This window comes from Balaenoptera ricei, chromosome 11 (assembly GCF_028023285.1).
Source record: "Balaenoptera ricei isolate mBalRic1 chromosome 11, mBalRic1.hap2, whole genome shotgun sequence".
Taxonomy (NCBI): Eukaryota; Metazoa; Chordata; class Mammalia; order Artiodactyla; family Balaenopteridae; genus Balaenoptera; species Balaenoptera ricei.
Genome location: NC_082649.1, coordinates 5,028,606 through 5,049,915, shown reverse-complemented (window position 1 = coordinate 5,049,915; position 21,310 = coordinate 5,028,606). Strand labels below are relative to the sequence as shown.

Genomic DNA, 21,310 nt, shown 5'->3' with positions numbered 1-21,310 from the left:
AGCAATCCAGTTTGCCGTCTGGGTACACAACAGTGTCCGCTGTGTGTGCTCAGAGGTTTGCCCCCGAGCCTGGCATGGCCACAGCAGGGCTTTTCTCTGGAGCATTTTGGGCGTAGGCGAGGACACTGCTATAATTTTCTCTCTCCACAACCCAGAAAACCTCAGATGCTGGTTTTAAGGTTTGGATTCACCAGGCATTTATGGCCTGCTATTCCGGGTAGTTCAACTATGTACAGACAGTAATTAATAGCAACAAACATTTTTAAACCATGCATTTCTTTTCTCTTTTACTCTCTAACGCAGTGGCACTTTTATCAACTGAGAAGGTCAGCCCAGTCTGCCGACTTCGGCCCCTCTGCAGGAGCAAGAGGGCCAGATGTGGAGCCCAGGGATGCTGGAAGGAGAGAGGCGGGGGGAGCACGGGATGGGGAAGGGGAGGTGGAGCCCCCCCAGGGATTCTGCACATCTGGGGACAGGAGACAACAGGGACACCAAACGGCTCTGACAACAGACAGGCAACCTCGTCATTTACAGGGGGCAGCAAAGGAGGTATCTCTGTACATGCATGATGTGGCCCCTGGTGGACATGTGGCGTTTTGATATCCCAGGGGACCGCAGGCTCCACGAGGGCAGGGGCAGTGCCTGTTTTGCTCCCTGGAGTAGCCTAAGTGCTGAGTACGGGGCCCAGCATGTGAGTGATCGGCCGTGACTTGCTGAGTGGATTAACGAACACATTCACGAGGGCCATGGCGCGCTGGGGCCGGGACAGCCACGACTCAGGATAATGAGGTTTGTTCAGGGGACTGTGATGTATTGCTTGTGAGGTTTCGTCAGCTTCTGGCCCCTCACGTCCAGGGCGTGGGGCTTCCCCGGGAGAAGGAACGGGGAAGTCATTGCCACCACTGTTCTGAATCTCTCAGCATCGCTGATGCCGTGGCAGCCCTTGGCTCTGTGTGCAGAGGAACTTACGTCAGAGCTGCAGGATTGTACCAAGATTCCTTAACAAACCACGAGGCACAATTGTGGTGCCGGTTTCTTTATTTTGCGCGACCAAGGAAGGGCCCCCAGCAGCTGAAACAAGGTGAGTGACGTCAGGTGAGCACTTAGGGAAGAGGGACGGACCCTCAAGACTGCTGGATGACCCCCGGGAGCTCCTGAGAAGCAGATGTTTCGGGGGCTTCGTTACATCCGCGGAGGCCGGGGACCGCTGGTCCTGGGGCTGAAATCAGCACCTGCGCCTCCGCAGAGGCTCGCTCTGTGGTCCGCCGGTCCTTCCTCACGGCAGGGTCAGTGTGAGGAGCCGCGGTTCCCACGGGCCAGCTGGCCGCGCTTCGAGGTGCTCACGAGCAAAGGATGGTGGCGTTGGCGCAGGCCACGGTGGAGCGGTCTTGGGTGTACAGTTCCAGCAGAACTTGGTACTCTCCCTGAAGGCATACGGGGAAAGCAGGAGGTGTGTGAGCCCAGAACCATCAACTTTCAGCGAGCGGCTGCCGAGCCCTTCCACATGCAGCCTCCGCTCTACGCACCGGGGATAAAGTCTAACCACACAGGCCGTACCCACCCGCCGTGGTCCCCGGGCTCGCTGGGAGAGACAGGTGGTGCCCACGATGAATGGCTAAGCCCGAGGGGTCTCATGTTCCTGACGGAGCTCCCATGGGGGTGCTGGGCTGGCCAGGGGTTGCTGGGGTGGCGCGTGCTGGTTTGCAGTTTTAGGGAGGGTGGTGGTCGAGGCAGGTCCCCTGAGGAGGTGACGCTGGGGTGAGGACCTGACGGTGGTACGGAAGCGCGCCATGCCGACTGCGGGCAGTGAGGGGCCGAGGGGCTCCGGGGGAGAGGCCCACAGGAGGAGAGGGGAAGAGGCTGGGGATGGCTTCCTTCTGTCCTGTGGCCTGTCCCGATGTGCCTGTCAGCGGGATCCCTCTGGCTGCCGCGTGGAAAAGAGCCAGGGATGCAGGTAGGAAGCAGTAAGACGGGGTAGGAGGTGGCAGAGGTTTGGAGCAGGTGGTGGAGATGGGGAGAGGGGCGGGATTCTGGGTGGATTCGGAAAGAAGAGCCGATAGGATTGGCTGAGGAAACCCACGTGGATGGGAAAGAGAGGGGGTCAGGGGTGACCCTGAGGACTCTGGCCTGAGCAACAGGAGGGATAAAGTGTCGTCTCCCGAGAAGAGGGAGGCAGCTGGGGGAGCAAAATCCAACGGCATGAAACCCAAACGCTCCGCTAGAGAAAGTATTTCTGCCTTTTAGGGTTCCTCTCCGGCGACAGCGCACTGCAGGGGACCCGCTCTGTGGTCGGGGAATGCCAGCCAAGCCGCGCGCGGAGCTGCAGAAGGAACCCAGGCCTGAGCCACGTCGGCCGTGCTCGTGGCTGAAGCTCCACCCGGCCCCGCGAGCCACGTGGTAGGGCCACATCTGCAGACTCTCTGTCCTGAGAAGAAAAGCTCAGGAAACTCTGGCACATCTTTGAAGAGCCTGTCACCCGAGGATGGGAAGACATTTAATCTGTATAAGCCGGAGGGAAGGAACAGATCAGACCACTGGATAGATGTTGCGTGAAAGGTCTCGGGCTAGGAGAGAGGAGCTTTCTAGCAATTAGCAGAGGCCCAGGGGTGAGTGGGTTCCCCAGCACCGATGGTGTCTCAGGCGTGAGGGCTGCTGAGGGTGACCTCGGGCACCCTTCACCTTGAAGAGTCTCTGACGGTCTAGGCTCCCTGCGTCTGCTCAGATATCAGCAGCTGTGATTTCAGAAGCAGTGTTAGGAGTTTAAATCAGAGCGTAAAAGTTAGAGAATTAGTTCTGAGTAGAGACCAGCTCACATTTGCGTCTCACATTTGCACATTTGACGCACAGAGAGCAGGGGCCTTTCTGCTGTTGGAAGAGCACTGGATTGGTCAGGTGGGAGTTTGTAGTTGCACCCTTTGCACTTACACAGTTCAGGCCCTACCTGCCAGTTGGCATCCAAGTTGGAAGCCCAAAGGGCCTCTAAATTCTAAGTCAGAAAGCGGCAGCCGTAGACAGATGCACGCTGCAGGCAGCACTTCAATCAGGGCCAAGGGGCTGCTTGTGTTAAAAAGAAAATAATACCAAGACACTGAAGACTGGCTGCTGAGTGGAAAAGTTTTCGGCCAAGCGGGGGTAGAATTAGCACAAAGCCCATCTCTGGGGGATTTGGCGGGAAGAGGCGGGATCTGGGGCAGGTCTTTTAAAACCAAACGTCTTCACACCATTTCTGTCCCATATTAGGAAGCAAAGTCTCTGAGCCTTGCAGGCTGGCTGTCAGCCAGGGGCGCCGGGGCTGGCCGGGCTGGTCTTGGGCCAGCGTGGGAGCTCAAGTTGGGGATTAAGGCCTCCAGCTGCCTCTGCTGCATACGTGACAGATCACATGTGTCCGCTCTGCTTCTGTCCCCTGTCAGGCCTGGCTGGGGCGGGGTCAGGGCTGGCCAGGTTTCTGCTCCCCAGGTCCAAGTCCCAGAAGGGGAAGAGGTAGGAGGGCTGGGCAGAGAACATCTGTGGATGCTTGAACAAGGAGGCCAGGGGCCAGGTGACCTGGCCTTGTCTTAGTCTCACGTCGGGCAATGCCCCGAGGAGCACCGTTTGTTGTTGAAGGACGCAGGTAATGCACTCACTCACGCATTCCAGGTGGTTGCAATAAAGCTTTTTACATCTCTGCTACCTTTTCTTTCAAAGTGATCCTGCGACTTTAAGTTCTTTCGCCTCTATTTCACAGCAATTGCTAAGAGTAACTGTTTTTTTTTTTAAAAAGTTAATAATGCAAGACAAAAGTTAATTGTTTGCAAATTTTAAGTCAGTCTCCAGTGGAGGTGTGGGGAGGGTCCAAAGGAAAATGGGGGAAGAAAAAGAATTCAAATGGCAAAGGTTTAAGGCAAAAACTATGTGAGAGAAATTGTCTCACATCCTAGAAGGGAAGAGAGTTTGCGCAACTCTCATACTACGCTGAAAAGCCTGAGGAGAAAACTCTGGAAGGCTGGACACTTCCCAGCTGCCAGAGCAATACTAGTGAAAGTCCAACATAGTCTGGAGACCTGATGGCTTGAAACTGAGGAACCCAGAGGCTGGGACAGAAAGGAAACATACAGGGAAATGAAACGAGTTCGAGAGATTCTTTATGGAGAAGGAGATTCTTTTCTAGAGTCGTATCAGGTTTCGGAAGACGCAAAGGATGAAGTTGAAGACCAAAAAATGAAAATGATTACATTTTTGTGATTCTTTTGATGTTTTTCCGAAGGACGCTCTCAGGAGTGGTGTGTGGAGAATGGTTCGCTATGTCAGAGCTGCTGGAGTGCAGCTGTTTCATAAAGTCCCAGTATATTGAATGAAAAGGAATTAGAGGAAATATCTACTCGTAGCTGTGAAACTCACTAGTGAATGTGCAGGACGTGGTCATTCTATTTACTGGGTGGTAGCTCGTGAATACTGTGCGAGAACGGTAACTGGGGAGCTTTACGCTTTCCGGGCTGTGTGTTTCTTACTTTCTCTGAATGACCAGCCCGTCTGTGGTTGCCGCCCTTGCCTCAACAGCTCCAGCCATGTGGAGGCCCCCCAGACACGGCCAACCTGCTGGACAGGGCCCCAGGCTCCTTCCCCATGGGAGCTGTCTACACAGGGGCTGCCCCACAGGACAAAAGTGTTAAATACCAAAATGCCAAAACCTGTGCGTCAAGCATTAGTAAGTGCCCACGATGAGGTAGCCGCTTCACTGAGAAAGGGTTTTCTTCGTGATGGGCCACACAAAAGCTTTAAGTTTTTAGTTTAATTCCCTCCACCTCCTCCTCTGCTCTCCTCTCCCTGCCCCTTCCTCCTCCTTCTCTGCGTCTCCTTCTTTGAGAAACTGCTAGATACAATAATTAAGGAACAAAACAAAACAGAAAACCAAAACCTTACCTCAGGAATTTCAAATCCAGGATTATTGATAGGGCCGGCATAATAAATCTGCTCTGGAGAAACAGACAAAACACACGTAAGGTCATTCAATCATTGAAAACAAAAACGATTTGCTCTATTATCTGTGCTTACTGTGCTCTGGGGATCCATTGATGAAGACAAAGGTCTCTGTCCAAACGTTGTTTATATTCTAATGAGGAGGCTGAGGGTACATAAATCACTAAACGAGATAGCATCCAGACTGTAAAAAGTGCGAGAAGGAGACACGCAGGTCATGGGAGGGAGGCAGATGGAGTGATGGTTAGGAGGCCAGGCTGGCCCTGGGACGCTCAAGGTTAAATCCTAAGACAACTTCTGATAACTGATTGACCTTGGATAGTTCTGATCTCTTTGGGCTGTTTCCTCGTTTTTAAGATGTGTATAATAATGACAATAACAGAGCTGTGAGGAATGAAGAGAGTTAATCAACATAAAGCACTGATAACAATGTCTGGAAAGCACTCAATAAATATTTGCTAAAGTTACACACTGGGAGATGCCATGTTTTGAGAAGGTGGCTGGTCCGGGAAGGCATCTCTAAGGAGACGGTGGATGCATGATACGATCTCCCTGAGGGAGGAGAATGAGGCAATTATTATTATTATTATTTAAAATTTTTATTTTCTATTGGAGTATAGTTGATTAACAATGTTGTGTTAGTTTCAGGTGTACAGCAAAGTGATTCAGTTATACATATACACGTATCTATTCTTTTTCAAATTCTTTTCCCATTTAGGTTATTACAGAACATTGAGCCGAGTTCCCTGAGGTATACAGTAGGTCCTTGTTGATTATCTATTTTAAATATAGCAGTTATTTAAAGAGCTGGGGGAAGAGCACTGCAGCGCCGCAGAATAAGGACAGAGGCCCTGATATGGAAAAGAGTTTGAGAATGTGGAAGGATGGAAGGCAGATGGATTTACCAAAGCAGAGTGAACACAAGGGTCCATGTTGAGAAGAGATTGGAAAGACTGAGGGGAGACAGATGTTCCAGGACCTTGAGGGCACAGAAAGGAGCCAGGTGGCAAAAAGTCAAGGGAAGATACCTAATCTATGCTTTGAAGAGATCATTCCGCTGTGTGGAGAGGCCTAGAGTGGAGGATGTTTAGTGGCTGAGGAGAGCGATGGGTTGGTGAAGCGTGGTGGTAGGGGCGAGATGGAGAAAACTAATGGAATCAGGATGGTATCGGGAGGGTTTAGGACTGAGCATCTGGGTAGATGGGGTACCATTCATTGAGATGGGGGAGGCTCGAAAAGAAGGAGTGAGTGTGTGTGTGTGTGTGTGTGCGTGTTAACTAAAGAGCCCTATTTCTGGGAGGTGGTTGTTAAGGGTCCTTGAAAGCAGTTGGTCACATGAATCTGGAATTTGGGGGAAGAGGTCAGGGATAGAGCTAGGACCTATTGGAGTCAGGATGAGAATGAGACCTCCCCTAGGAAGATAGAATTAACAGGCAGGGAAGGGGGAAGGACCAGGACCACTCCTGGGTCCCTCCAACATTCAGGAGTTAGGGAGAAGAGGGGAGAACAGCCAAGGAGACTAAGAAGGAATGACCAGGGAGTGGAGGGTAACCAGGGAGTTGGGGGGGGGGAAGCCAGGAGATGGATGGTTTTCAAAAAGGAGGGTACAGTCAACCATGTTGAATGCAGCTGAGAGGTTATGTAAGATAAGGACAGAAATGTGCCATGGACTTGGCAACATGGAGGTCATTTGGTGACCTTGACAAGAGCACTGGAGAAGTGAGAACAAACGCCCAAATGGGGTGAGTTGAAGACTGATACGGAGGTGAGAGAAGCAGAAAAAATGAATGAAAACTGGAGGAGGGTGTGGGTTAAGAAGGTTGTTTCTCTAAGATGGAGACACTGCACCATATTTGTAGTTTGAAGTTAATGATCTTGAGAGAGATTGAAGATGCAGAAGAGAGGAAATAATGGAAAGGATGAGTGTTTAAGAAGGTGGGAGGGGAGGGATTTGCCTCTGAGAGGAGCACAAGAATTGCTCCCATATTTATAGGAGAGAAAACAGAGCAGAACAGGTTCAGACGTAGGCAGATTTGTAGATTGGCCAGTGGACCAATGGCAGGCTCCTGTCTGATTACTTCTGTTTCTTAGTGAAGGTCATGGGCAAAGAGGTGGAGGAAAGTGGACGGTGCAGGCTGTGGTACACTGAGGAGCAAGAAGCTGGTTTCTAAGAGTCGTCGTGGACAGTGGGGAAGAAACTTACTTGAAAAACGGTAGGACTGCTAGGTAGTGTTGCATTTGTTTGTTTGTTTGTTTGTTGTTTTTTGGGTTTTTTTTTTTTGAGATTTGTGGCATAAATTTCAAGAGACTGCAGTCAGCCCAGATGCGTATTTTCTCAGCAACATTCAGTAGCTCTGATCAAGGGCAGAGGGGGTAGATGGTTGGGTTGGGGTCTTCCTGGACAAATGTAAGGAGAGGAAGGCAAGGCTGTTGGGAAGAGACGCAGGAAAGTTGATGATAACAGACCATGGAATCTGAGGAGGGTAAGGGAGACAATGAAGGCGGGAGGGGTTGATCGATAGTAAAATCTGTGGTGGAATCGGCTGAATGGAGTTTCCATCACTGCAATCCACGACCTAGAGTACGTGAGCTGGAGGACTTGATAAAGCCACAGGGAGAACGGCTTGACGGCGAGATTTCAGAAATGGCGCCCTTGCTGCAGTGACCACGTGCAGGGCTCACATGGGAGAGAGTGCTGAGGCGGAAAGGGGTGCGTGGGTGTTGGAGGTGAGTGGGTTCAGGGGCTGAGACATCATGGTGCTGGGTGGGTTCGTGTCAGTGTTGAATACTGAAACCTCAGATGGTGGCCGTCTCCTCTGTGATCCCCCAGCACCGTGCACTTAGCATACGACGAGCAGAGTGGCACAGACTCTGGGGCCAGACTATCCGGGCTGGGCTTGAATCTTGACTCTTTTTCTTGCCAAGTAAACGGATTACCTAACATCTCTGTGCCTCAGTTTCCTTATCAGGAAATGGGGTGATAATAATATCCACCCCATATGTTGTGCACATTTAACACACGTAAGACTCTTGTAACAGAGTTTGAAGAGGGACGGGCACGTGGTAAACACTCAGCTAGGACTTGCCTAGTTCATCCGCCAACCCACACTACCGGCGTCCATTTAAAAGAGGCCAGGCGCTATGCTAGGTGCTGATACCACAGTAGACAAGAATATTATGTGAACCATCTGAATCACTGAGCACCCAGAACAGTACTCATTTGTTTACAGGGCTGTTTCCTTCTCTGGTCAGGGCCTCTGTGTCTCCTGGTTTACACAGCTCCCTGTACACTGCGCAGAGCCTAACACACGGCTGGGGTGCAATATATGGTTAACGAATGAGGCCATCAAATGAGCAGACCCAGAGCCAGGATGCGGTTTGCCCACCAACTTCATTCTTGCTCCTGCTATTGTAATCCTCCTCCTGTTGGAAGGGTCCAGGCCTGGCACGTGCTGACAGAGAAGACAGGATTAGGGAAGGAGCCACTCAGAGCAGCCAATGTGGTGATGAGGGTGGAGGGATGGTGGGGGAGGATGCAGGAGAACAAACGCTTATCGGTTTATTGATGGCGTTGGGTACCGGGCTCTTTAATGGCACGGTGAATTCCTGCTTCACTCAGCACCTGATGCTTAACAGCTGCTCAGTGAGTATTTGCAGACAGACCAAACTCTCCCCAATTAAGGGACAGGGGCAAGGGCAGCGTGGCTGGTGCCAGAGCAGCTGCCCACGTGGAACCATATCAGGGGCATGAGGGCAACCCGAGACCTGAACTTCTACCAGAAGACCCGTGCTTAGCACAGCCTTTGGCTTCTGTTCAATGCCCATGTCCTACCCTTCCTTCCCATGGCCACTTCCTGGTACCTTGCAGGGGTGACACGCAAACCTGGTGGGTGGGAAGACATTCCTATTTCATTGCTCTAAATGTACTGATCCATTCGTTGTTAAAAGGAAACATATTTGGTTGTGGATATAAGCAAGAGGTTTATTGGAAACTGCTGCTCTGTATGATGTGGTATTAGAAATAGAAATGTTGAGGTCCTGAATCATATCCTCAGGAATCTTCCAGTGCGACTGGGGAAGAGACAATGACTAGCTATAGAGTTAACTGTGTGAGGAGTGAGGAGCGGGTGTGGGCGGTGAACCTAAGAGAGCGGAGAGCTCAGAGGGGCTGCCGGGTTTCATCCGTAGGGCTCGAGGGTCTACAGCCCCAGGGCATACCGTTCACGTTAGGATCCATGCTGCCCCTGGGGTTGTGCAGCACAGGGGCCCAGCTGCCAGTACGTGGTTCCTTTTTAGGACGTTATCTATTATCTCCTCCCTAGTGGACACGCTGACCCAAGTCAGGACAATCTGAGCAGAGGGTCAAAGAGACTCGGGACCCATGTGCTTTGGCAAGAGATGCTTTGCTTCATTTCAATCTAGAGCTGTCCATTTGCAGCCTTCTCGCCGATTCTGTGACTCTTAGGTGGCCTTTCAAGAAAATCCCTTTGCTTTTGTTGATTGGACTAGGATTTCCCTGTCTGCAGCTCAGGGACCATGGTTGCTAGGGGCATGAACCAGCTAAGATCCCTCCCGCTGGCCCTCGGAGAATGGGGCACAGCTGACTCCGGAGCAGGGTCCCAGGACGGGAGTGAGTGTGCCCGTCCGTGTCAGGTCTGGTTGGATTCCCTCGGACACGTCTTGTACCCACTTCATACTTCCATTTAGTGTTCTAAGGTGACACAACGCAAACTGCTTGACCCTGGAGGCTGACAGAACGGGTTCAGGGCCCAGCTCTCCTGCTCACTAAGTGTTGATGGATGATTTGCTTAACTCTCCTGCGACTCAGCTTCTGCACTTGCAAAATAGAAATAGGAACCCCTCACCTGCAGGGCACTGAGAGGCCTAGGAGCTTGTGTGTCAGCTCACGGAGAAGATTGGGGTCCCCAGTAAGGGTAGAGACAGCAGTTGTTCGTTGTACAATTATTCACTGGATGTGAAGGAGAGTGAGGTGTGACGGCTCGCGTAGGGGACGCTGAGAAACACACCAAGGCTGGGTTTGGGAATCTTCTTCCTGAGCCCATGTGCACAACTGCTAAGTGCTGCTGGTGTCTTTTTTTTTTTATTTTTTAAACTTCTGTTTTAGAAAATAGATGCGTGCTGCTCTTGGAAGAACACCAGTCGCATGCTATCTAGCATTTTGTTTTGCTCATTTAATGCTCCAAGATTTGCTAATTTGTGCTTCACTATTAAGGTCCTTTACTGGGGTGAGAAAGTGTCATGAACTAGATCTTCTTCACTTTACAGTTTCAACTGGAGCTTTTCTGGGGACCCACGAAGTTCCTGAGAGTTGCTGCAAGTAACTCATGAAACTATCTTTTTTTTTAACCTGATGAAACAACACCTAAAATTAAATTCTCGCTCCTTCCTTTTTCAGATCATCTCTGATTCTGGGATTCCTTTAATTAACGTCCTCACACTCCAATACAATAAAAAGAGCCCCAGTATATCTGTACCCACTTCTTCCTTCCCTTCTTTTGGAATCTTGATCAGTTTTTAATGTGCAGTGAATTAAAGAACTTCACCCTTCTGCTTCTGAATACTTGAAGTCATTTCTGCCAATCAGCTTTTCTGGGGACCCAGATCTTTGTGTGGTTGGCACACAGTGTCTTTTTAGAGAGGAAATGGATATTAAAATGCGGAAATTAAAGGTCCCAAAGAGTGTGGATCAGACTGATCTGAGGCTGGGAGCTGCTCAGTAACCAGGGCAGATCCTGGCCTGGAAGGAAGTGCTTGTTGATTGTGTGGATTCCGTTAGATGGAATCTCACCATTTCCCAGCCCTTGCTAGTATCTTATGGGAATTCCCTCCGGTCTTTCAAACTTATTATAAAAATGTCATCAATATTTAAGCATCATTAAGGTCCTTAACAGTGTGAAAATACTTAGGGCTACAATTTATCAAAAATGGGCCAATTAGTATATTCAGAGCAAAGATTTTTTTACATGGATCCTTTATTCATTGACTCCCGTTTGGCCCCCAGGGACTGGGGGGCACTGTTGAGCCGGGAGGACACACCCCACATCCTGCCGTGCAGTGGGTGGGTGGCGTCATGGGGTCTAGGAAGCGTGAACAAGGGCTGCTGTGGGCAGTGGTCCCAGCGTGAAGAGGGAGGTTCCAGGCGGACCAAGAGCCTCGTCTCTGGAGTGAGAGGGAGTGAGCGCTTTACTCCGAGTCAACTCTACACTTGTCCTTCCTCTCTGCCTTCGGGCATTTCCTTAAAGGCACCAGATGCGGCCACTTGTGAACCACATCTTCAGCTGCCGAGCTCTGACCAGCCCCGCTTCCCTCGGTCTCCGACCCCAGAGGGTGTGTCAGCATCTCTGGTCCCCCGGGGCAGTGCTGAGCTAGTTGCTGGGTAGGGCCCTCATTTAAATTAATAAAGAACCTGCCTGGGGTGGGGACACAGAGGAGTGTTCACTGCCTCTGGGGCGGCTGCGGCTGTCGATTGAACCCCCGTGAGGCCCCAAAGCCTTGAGGTTCCATCAAGGTTTCAGTGGATTCCGGGCAGGTGTGGGCAGGTAGCCCCAGGCTAAGTCCAGACCCAGATCGGATTTTTTTATTGTATATTTTTGGTGTGTCCTGATTGGTCAGCTTCTCTGTCTCCTGGGCCATGTAGCCTGTTACCCTCTAGAGCCTCGGCAGGTCCCGCCCGAGGGGAGGTCAGAGGAGGACTTCCAGGCTGTGAGCATGCCTGCACCATCTCAAGAGTGATCCTGCAGCTACACCGGTACAGTAGAGCAGGCGGGGCCCCGGGGGACGTGAGTGGGAGCGGAGACTCGCGGTGTCCCGGGCCGCGTCCCTTAGCCCGCTGTGGAGTCACGGCGGCTCTGGTGACAGCCACTATGCTCTCCGGCATCCTCCCAGGTCAAGGGCTTCCCACTTTCCTGCTGCTCGGCAGCCCATGGCAGGCGACCGTGCCCCCCGGAGGACGCCCTCAACCAGGGAGGATTGGAATCCAGGGATAAATGCCCGCAGCCTCCTGACCTTCAGAGGGATGATTCTGAGACACACATCTCGGTCCCCCAAGGGTCCAGCGGGCCGACCCTACACCACGCTGGTAATCAGGTCCCTGACACATCGCTCCCTGGCTTTTCCTCCCGCCCCGAGTCCCTCTCACTCCTCTCTCACCCTGCTTCCTGACATCACTATCCAATAAACTACCCCCTGAGTCCTTGTCTCTGGCTTTGCTGTGGGCGGGGGCGGGACCCCAAACTGAGACGCTTCCTGGCAGAAGGTACGCTTTTCCCAGTTTGTGTGAAGGCCATGTAGGAGCTAGAGGTGGTCCTGGAAACCTGGCTGCCAATATATTTAGACCTGTTTCTGGTGATGGCGCCACGCAGCCTAGAATGTAAATCTGAAGCCCCTGGAACCTGTTCTCTGACTTTGGCCCCAAAGAACAGGAAGGAGGATGGATGCCCCAGATCGTCCCTGCGACGGCTCCAGCGTCACCCTTCCAGCGAGCGCAGGGCGAAGAGAGGGGGACAAGGAGGTGACGACCGCAGCTGTGCCCGGAGGAGGGTGAGCGGGGTGTGGGCGCGGCTGGGAGGGAGCCAGCAAGTCTGAGGGGAGAGGGAGCAGAGAAAGGAGGGGAGAGGCGCACGGCCAGCCTCTCGGGCTTTTTCCCCTTCATTCAGCTGGATGGACTTGTACTGTCACTGAGCAGTGCACCCAGTGGTGCAGCCTGTAATGTACAAAGTAAACTTTAAAAGCCTGGAGTTGAAAGCTTTGGGATTCCTTGGCATGTCAGATGACCCTTTCGTTGGGAGGATCATTTCTGCTGCTACTGGGGGCTCAGTGGTTAGAACATAATCAGTTTCATCCCCAGCATATCACGAGATTGTTGACCCCTTTGACTGCGTGGAGGGTCAGCGTGTTCCAGGAATCGTAGCTTGGCCTTGTCAGAATCACAGTGGTACTTTGGAGCTCATGACTATCTAATCAGAGTTTGGGCTCCTACACGAGTCATCTTAGCTTTGCCCATGCTGACCACTTTGATTTCTTTCCCTGTCCATTCAAACAGGCTTGTGAGATCTTCTGTATGACCTTTTACTAGTGGAGAAACCTACAAACCTACTGTTATTTATATTTGGAGACATTCACTGTGCACTTGCAATGGATCATTTATAAGACTCTAAAATGAGCATCCTTCCAGGGCTTACTCACTCATGGTCCTGCTATCCCACCTCTCCAGCCATTCGGAGACGTGCTTGTTACCCTGCTCTTTTTACCCTGATACCACGCTGACCTCTTCTCAGTGACAAACTCCTATAAGGACTTGTCCATCTTACTCCCTTTAGAGAAATGTTCCCACATATGGGTCTCATCACTGACTTCTAGCCAAATAGTTTCTCCTCTGGGCAGGTGACATGGCAGGTGGGAGCTTTATGGGGTCTGGCAAAGGGCGACAAGAACAGCCCAATAAGGCAAACCTCTTCTGAGCAAGTGATAGGATCCCCTAACCGAGAAACCCGTGTCTTGCCCCAGCTACATGAGCAGCTGTATGATCTGTGAAGTTCTCAGAAGTGTCACTTCTAGGAGGATATTTTTCATTGAAAACATACAGAGTATGAGTTTTCCTTGGATTATGCACAATTACTTGGCCTCTTCACATGGTCATGGTATGCAGAGGTCGGACAAGCTGTACTGGTTTTCCATTTGGAGATTGTACAGGCTATTAATGCCCTCCCCCCGCCCCACCAAAGATGTCCATGTGCTAATTCCCAGCACCTGTAAATACTACCTTACAAGGCAAAAGGGACTTTGCTGTTGCAATCATGTTAAGGATTTTGAGATGGGAGATTATCCTGGATTATCTGGGTGAGTCCAGTGCAACCATAAGGGTCTCATAAGAGGGAGGAGATCAGAGGGAGAGCGTGATGTGAGGATGAAGCAGAGAGGAGTGATGAGGCTACGAGCCAAGGAATGCCAGCTGCTTCTAGAAACTAAAAACGTCAAGGAAATGGATTTTCCCCCGAAGCCGTCAGAAGGAACACAGTTGTGCTGACCCTGATTTCAGACTTCTGATGTCTAGAACTGTAAAAGAATACATTTGTGTTCCAAGTTACTGAGGTCGTGGTGATTTGTCACAGCAGCAGTAGGAAACTAGTACACTGATCTTGGACTCAGAGAGGGGCCAAGAATGGTGGCTTGTTTGGATTTGGGGTCCCAACAAAGGGCCCTTTGGAACCATGACACCAGCATAATCTAGGATTTCAGCAAAAGAGAAGGTACCCGGGCCTATGGCTGGACTAGAGAGTGAAACTTCTAGCATAAATTCATACAGCTGAACTCAGGACAGATGGTTAAAAAAATTTAGAGCCATATAGAAACTACCAGGTCAGTGATGTTCAATATAACATTCTGCAAAGATGCAACTGTTCTATATCTGCAGTATTAAATATGGCAGCCCTATCCACATGTGGCCATTAAGAGCTTGAAATGTGGTTAGCATGGCTGAATTTTTAACTTAATTTAAATGTAAATGATTTAAATAGCCATCTGTGACTAGTGGCTACCATACTGGACAGTGCAGTTTTAGGTCAGCACTGTCTAATAGAAATATAATGTGAGCCACATTTGTCATTTGTATTTGAAAAAAAGGCAACAGAAACAAGTGAAATTAATTTAATAATTCATGTATATTAACCTGAATATTAAAAATATTATAATCTCAATATACAACCAATATAAAAGTATTGATGAGATATTTTAAATCCTTTTTTCATACTATTTTTTTTACAAAGTCTTCAAAATCTGGTGTATACTCTACACTTAGAGCACATCTCACTTTGGATGGGCCACATTTCTGATGCTCAAGAGCCACATGAGACTAGTGGCTACTGTACTGGACAGGGCTGATGATTAAGTCACGGATGGCCCAGGAGGTGAAATGATTTTCTCCAACTTCATTCCTCCTACAAGGGCTTTTTGTCTTTGCTGCCCAGATTTCCTCTGTGAGATCTGTAACATCTGGCAGTAAGAAGGGAAGGGGGATTTAAATTTTTTTCCCTACCAAGCTATTTTTGGATTTCTGTGGATAAGCATTTACTATAACTCTCAAAATACAAATTGTGCATCAATGGGCTGATTAGAGTCCCAGAAATGGAAATGAAGAGGATGGTGGTGGGAGGAAAGAGAAGAGAAGATATTGAGTTGATCTTCAGACACCTGTGGCGGCCACAGGAAAGAGCAGTGTGACAGTAAATGATGAAATAGACATCACAGAGTGTGGCCTTCCTCAGACAGGGGGTCTCAGAGCTCTCACGCTCTTTGTTACCAGCCACCCATGGGGTCGGAGTTTTGGAGTGATACAGCGGAGCTGGGAGTTGGCCTTCTCAACTAGCTTCTTAAATGTTTATTACACAGAAGTGTAAGTCACTGAATCAGATTTATGAAATTCCACAACAGGCCAAGAATTTGTAAAGGATCCCGTATTGTCTTAGAGAATTAAAAATTCTTTGGTCCTTGGTCATCATTAGCCTCAATATTCTGGGCTCAACAAAAATAAAGAATTGATGGATTTCAAAGGACAAGTTCAACACATTCTTGGCTCATTTACAAAAAGGCTTGAATTTGAAGATGGAGGGAAAGCTCCCAGGGCTACAGGATTCCTTAACAGGCAATATGTTTTCTTTCTTTTTTCTCACTTTCTTTCTTTCTTTCCTCCTTTCTTTCTTTCTTTCTTTCTTTCTTTCTTTCTTTCTTTCTTTCTTTCTTTCTTCCTTCCTTCCTTCCTTCCTTCCTTCCTTCCTTTCTTTTTCTTTCTTTCTTTCTTCTCTCAGTAAAAAAAGTCCTTTTTTTTTTTTACTTGGTCATTGCTGGTACCCTCCCTAGGGTGACCATTGTTTCTATTGTTTTGTTTTTGGCAGTTCAAGGGTGGGCATTTTCTGCCAATGCAATAATAAACCACTGTTTTTGTTGATTCTCCATGAATTTGCAGCAGCAACTGCTGCCTGGTCATAACAAGCAGGAAATCCACAGCTACCTGAAGTATGCAGACAAAGAATAAAACATGAAGAGAAGAAAGGCTGAAGGCTAAATTGCTGGTGCTTCAAATTTCCAATTCCATGAGAAATGCAGACAGGACTCTCTCCCCAGAGGCGAAAGGGGGCTGCGTAGGCTCTGCTTTGTCAGCTACCAGAGAATACACAGCTTGGACCAAAGTCAGGCTCCTGCTACCTCTGAGGAAAAAGGTCCTAAACTTCTAAGCCTCCAAGTCTCTGCTGACTCTCCAGGCCTTGTTAAAATGCAGACTTCCACTCTGAGAATGATGACTTCAGGGCCTCAGAGCCCTTGCTTGAGAAATCCCTCATCAGCTGCAGGAAGTCGCTGCCATTTATCACATACTGAGTGCGTCCTGTATGCCAGACTCTATTCTAAGGGCTTTGTATATATTGTCCAATTTTATCCTCACAACAATCCCGTGAAGTCACTTGTACCTCCTTGTCGTCAGATGCAGAAACCAAGGCTCAGGGTAATTTTGCCTGAAGTCACGTAACCACAAGGGACAGTAAAGGTTCGGCACTATGTAAGTCTGGCTTCCAACCTTGTGCTTATTTGTAACCAGGCTAGTGGTCCCCAAGGTGTGGTCCCTAGACCAGCATCATCAACCTCTTCTGGGGACCTGGCAAATTCTCAGGCTCCTCCCCGGAGGTGCTGAAGGGGACACTGGGGGTGGGGCCAGCAAGTTGTGGTTGAAGAAATCCTCCAAGTGATCCTGAGGCAGGTTCGAGTTTGAGAACCACTGGACCGGGCTCAGCTGCCCGCTCTCCAGTGGTGAGGCAGGCAGCAGAGAATTCTTAGAAAATAATATTGGTTTTGGCAGCATGCTGCCTGCAGCTCTAACATGACAGTGAGGATGATGACGGCAGAGAACCTGTGTGATTCCCAGGTGGCAGAGGACCATCACTCCCTCCGGGGGTCTGTTGACTCATCCAGAGGAAACGGAACCAAGACACACGTGTTCCCACGTAGGCCACACTGTCATCTGGGCTATGACCAGTGGTGGGTGAAGGACAGGCCCAGAAGCTGGGATGGGGAGAGACTGAGGAAAAAAATCCCAAGGACCAGCAGAGCAGAAAGCCTGAAGCAAAGCAACTTGGAGAAGCAAGAGGTCTACAACGGCCCAGAAATCAAAGATGAGCAAACAGGCAGGCGATGCTACCCCAGAGAAGATGTATTCTTAAACTGAGGCCTCAGGTAAAGCCCCTTATTCCCCTTCTTTTAGAGCAGAAATCAGTGACCGAGTTCCTGGGGCCTGCATTTATTAATAACGTGGGCCGTGAATGCAAAACAGTTGAAAATTGAGGCCCGAGGTAAGGTTGCGGTGTGCTTGACAGAGGCTTTTGGGCCACTGGCATAGATAAACGGTGGACCTTCTTCAAGGTAGCACTTGCCTGGAAAGTGTTTTTTCCTGTTTTCTCCTATAGGTGCAAGGTATGAGGCATTTTGCAGAAAGTGTTTGTGGGAATTTTTCCAAATCTAAGCAATTTCCAAATTTCTTCCATTTCTTAGACCCGAGAAAAGGAGCACTTAGAGACAGCAAGGGCAATGGAACTCTAGCTGATGAAATGTGAATTGCTGATCTAGACAGAGCTGTTAGGACTGAACTCTGTATAGTTACAGAGTCAGATTGAGAAGCCTCTGCAACTGATGGTCTCAGGCGATGGCCGGGCTCACGTGCTCAGCGTGAACCAGGACAGACAAGAAATGCCCAGGTTTACAAGAGGGAGAGAGGACAGGTGGCTGGCAAGAGCGCCCACTAGGATTTCACCTTCATCTGTTCATAGGTGTGAAATCAGTGAGATTTGCAACAGCAGCCCTTAGCTGCTGTCAGGGGTAGTATCTGCCTTGCGGGCAATGTCATGCCAGACCTGAAAAACTGTTCTCAGGGGATCTCCTCTGCTGTATATTGAAATTCATCTAATTATGATGTATTCCCCACTTTGGACAAACACTGAACGTAGGTAAGTTTGGATTTACACAAAAGATAAACTAGGGAGCAATTATTTCTTGACTCATCAGCTTGCAAAACGTGTCGCTGTCATATTTATTTTAATTCCAAGCTTTCCCGATGCATTTAAAATTAAGTCCACAACTAATGTTTGCCTGTGGCCTATATATTGCATGAAGTGAGGTATGTCAATATCTGTTGTGTGTATTTCATAACAGATTTTTGCTCCTTCTGGAAAGCGGTTGTTGCACATGTACAGGGATGGGTGCACCATGCGTCAGCAGTTCTCACGGGACTGCTGTCTTCTCGGGGTTTCTGACACATGTATGACGTCAAGTCCTCTCATCGTGTTTCCTCCATGTCAATCACTGCTGTCAAGTGTCAAAGAAGAGCCCTTACCCTGCAGGTCTCCTAGTTTATGATCTTATATATCCTGTGCGTACGTGTGCACACGCGCAGACACACACTATCTAACCACATGGAGATTCTACCGGCATTACTCTTATAACTTGGGTATTAAGAAGTTTACTGCAGCTTCCCTCCTCAGGGTTAGTAATTAGGTGTGGTCTCTAGGAACTTTCAATTTAATCCCAATTCAGTCGTAAACAGTGATGGAGCCAGTTTGAAAGCATCAAGATCAAGCAAAGCAAATGGATCTATATGACCTGATGCCAGGAGGAGAGAAAGGAACAGGGGAGCATTGACAGAGTAGGAAGTAAAACAGGGGCCGATTTTGGTTCCTGCTCAATGAACCCACAGCCAGTAAAGGGGGCTGTGGGAACATAGGGAAAGAGTACAGAATGGATACTAGATGATCCAACAGTTTGATTCAGATTCTGTGTAACTCCAAATATCATTGAGTGTTAAGTAGATTATGATTCTTTTTTGAAAACTCTTATTTACTATCCAGAGGGGAGAGAATTCATCCTCTCTAGTCTTTCCTACAAAGATCAACTAATATTTAAAAGAGCAACCTTGTAAATTTATTATAATAACAAAAGAGATTTCCAAAAAGATGAAAATAAAGATCTGCAGTGCCACCATTTAGAGGTAATCATGATTAACACCTAAGTGTATACTATTTCAGAGTGTTTTGGTGTATACACTTACATACATTTTAATAAAAACAAAATCCAATAGTGGGTACTCTTTTACAGCAGTTTCTTTGTCACTTAAGAATATTCTTATGAGTATCTTTTTATGTAACTTAATAATCTCCTACAACATCATTTGAAAGCACAACAGATGGTACCTTTGTTTTGCTGAAAAAATGGCTGAATTCAGCCAATTCCCTATAATTGGACATATAGGCTGTTTCCCCCAAATTATCCATCACACCCTAAATGGGAATGTCAAAAGAGCATCATTGGCTCTTTGAATCCCATGTGCTTTTGCCTTGGAGCTAGCTGAGGAAGATGCAGAAGAAAAGGAAACAACATTTTATTCACACAGTCTTACTAAGCCTGACCCATTCTGTAGTGTTATCTGGCTTGGGGAACAGCCTGCTGGGTGCAGAGGAATGCATCGTAATGCCGTGGAAACATCACACAACTCAACTGCGGCTGATACCGTACGTCACGTGTGGCCTGTGGTGGGCAGCAAGTCTTCTCACCGCTCTGCTGATAAGGATCTGCAGCCCCGGAGGCACTCAGCTTTCTCCTTAATACGGCACCAGCCACCGCTGGTGTTTGAGCTTGAATTGACTTCACTTCTCATCGGTGCCGTTTTTTCCCCTTTTCTAATCACTTCTTTTCAATAGAATCATTCCTGCAGTAGGTTTGTGGGTGGGTTAAAAAAATGTAATAACCCAAGAAGCCTCTGAATGTAAGGTTTTACTCTTTCCTGGCTTATGTAATTTACATAAGCATTTGTTTATGCAGCATTTGTGTATCGCTTTTCTGATCGTTTTATACTACTTGAAATTTCCTGGCAATTCCCCAAGTTCGGCTCTCAGCCCACCTGTGCGATTATTAACCCCACAGCAAGAAAGCCAGTAAATGGCTGCAGGGCTGCCCAGTGTTCAGATAAGATAAACACCAGCCTTTCAAGCTGCGGAACTGAATTGAACTACCTCAGTTTTGGGGAATAATATCTCTTCTGTTTTATTAAACTTATTAAAACCATTCACGGAAGAAAAAATAGTTCAGTTTTCTTAAACTTGGAGGACCAAGAGATTTACTAGGGTTTGATGTGCTCTTTGTCTGTGGCCTGCATAAACATTATCAGATGGTCACTTCTGAAGTGGGCTGGTAAACTTGCACTTAACCCATCATAGGCAAATTTAATTATTTATTGCATCTTTAGTCGGTGCCAGGCTCTCTTTGTCAGGTCTGCAGAGATAGAAAGGAGCAAGACAGACTCCCCCTTCCTTCAGGGAGTTCACAGTTTGAGGTGTCTGCCTTCAAGGAAGACTCACACGCACACACACTATATAGTATAATTTCAGCTGAGATAAGTAGGAATGTGATACTCCAGGAGGATCCAGAGGGAGCATTTCACCAGGCTGGGGACTGGAGGAAGGTTTCCCAGAGGAGGTGATCCTTGAGTTAGGTCTGGGCAGAAGACAAAGGGGGAACAGATATTCGAGGCTAAGGGGACCATCAGAACAATGTCATGTGAGTGAAAACACAGGGTGTGGTCGGACACTGGCAAATGACTTATGATAAAGCTGGTGCTAAGGGTGCATCCTCGTGGGGCAGAATGTGTCTAGAAACAGGCTAGAGTCAAATGTGTGATGAACTTTGGTCACTAAAGAACTTAGACTTTGTTCTGTAGAGATGGGGACTCTTGGAGTCTTTTGGGAGGAGGGGAGACATGATTAGATCGGTATTTGAGAAGACTATGCTGGCAGCAGTAGGGAGAGAGGGAAACCAACTAGAAGCCATTTCCATTGTCCAGGAGGGAGATGGGGAGACTTTATCCAGGGAATAGAAGGAAGGAGGAGTGAAGGACAGCCCAGTATGTGTCCTTTCTTACTAAGCTGGCGGTACTTCCAAGCATACCACTATGCCAGTATGCTTGGAAGAATGCGTACCATACATTTGGGTTCAAGAATACTTATTTGGGAGAAACACTGGAAAGATAAGCCAAACACAGGAGATAGGACAGTAGATGCCGGCTAGAGGTAGCAGCTTATGAAGATGTCAATCTTTCTCGGGGGGGTGATTATTTAGTTATCAGTTCAAGATGCTTTGAGGTCCTCCAAAACATTCTGTAAAATCAGGAATGCTTGCAGACCATCAGCATTTTATGCTATATTATATATAGCTTCTAACTGGCTTTCAAAGAACCTAAGGCAATCAGGAAAATAATTCTGTATTAAATTTCCCAGATTGCCCTGTTCCAACAGGTTGAATCCAT

General features: G+C 48.5%; 1 protein-coding gene across 2 annotated transcripts in view; it reads right to left on the bottom strand.

The window, feature by feature from the left end:
• Positions 1-1,033: 1,033 nt before the first annotated feature.
• LY86 (lymphocyte antigen 86) overlaps positions 1,034-21,310 on the bottom strand; it is a 52,848-nt gene continuing 32,571 nt past the window's right edge. For both annotated transcript variants that reach the window (XM_059940632.1, XM_059940633.1), the window contains exons 4-5: positions 4,900-4,952; positions 1,034-1,424 (exon numbers count right to left, since the gene is read on the bottom strand). In XM_059940632.1, coding sequence (XP_059796615.1) covers positions 1,341-1,424; positions 4,900-4,952 — 137 coding nt within the window. In that variant the 3' untranslated portion in view covers positions 1,034-1,340. The remainder of the gene's footprint in view (positions 1,425-4,899; positions 4,953-21,310) is intronic.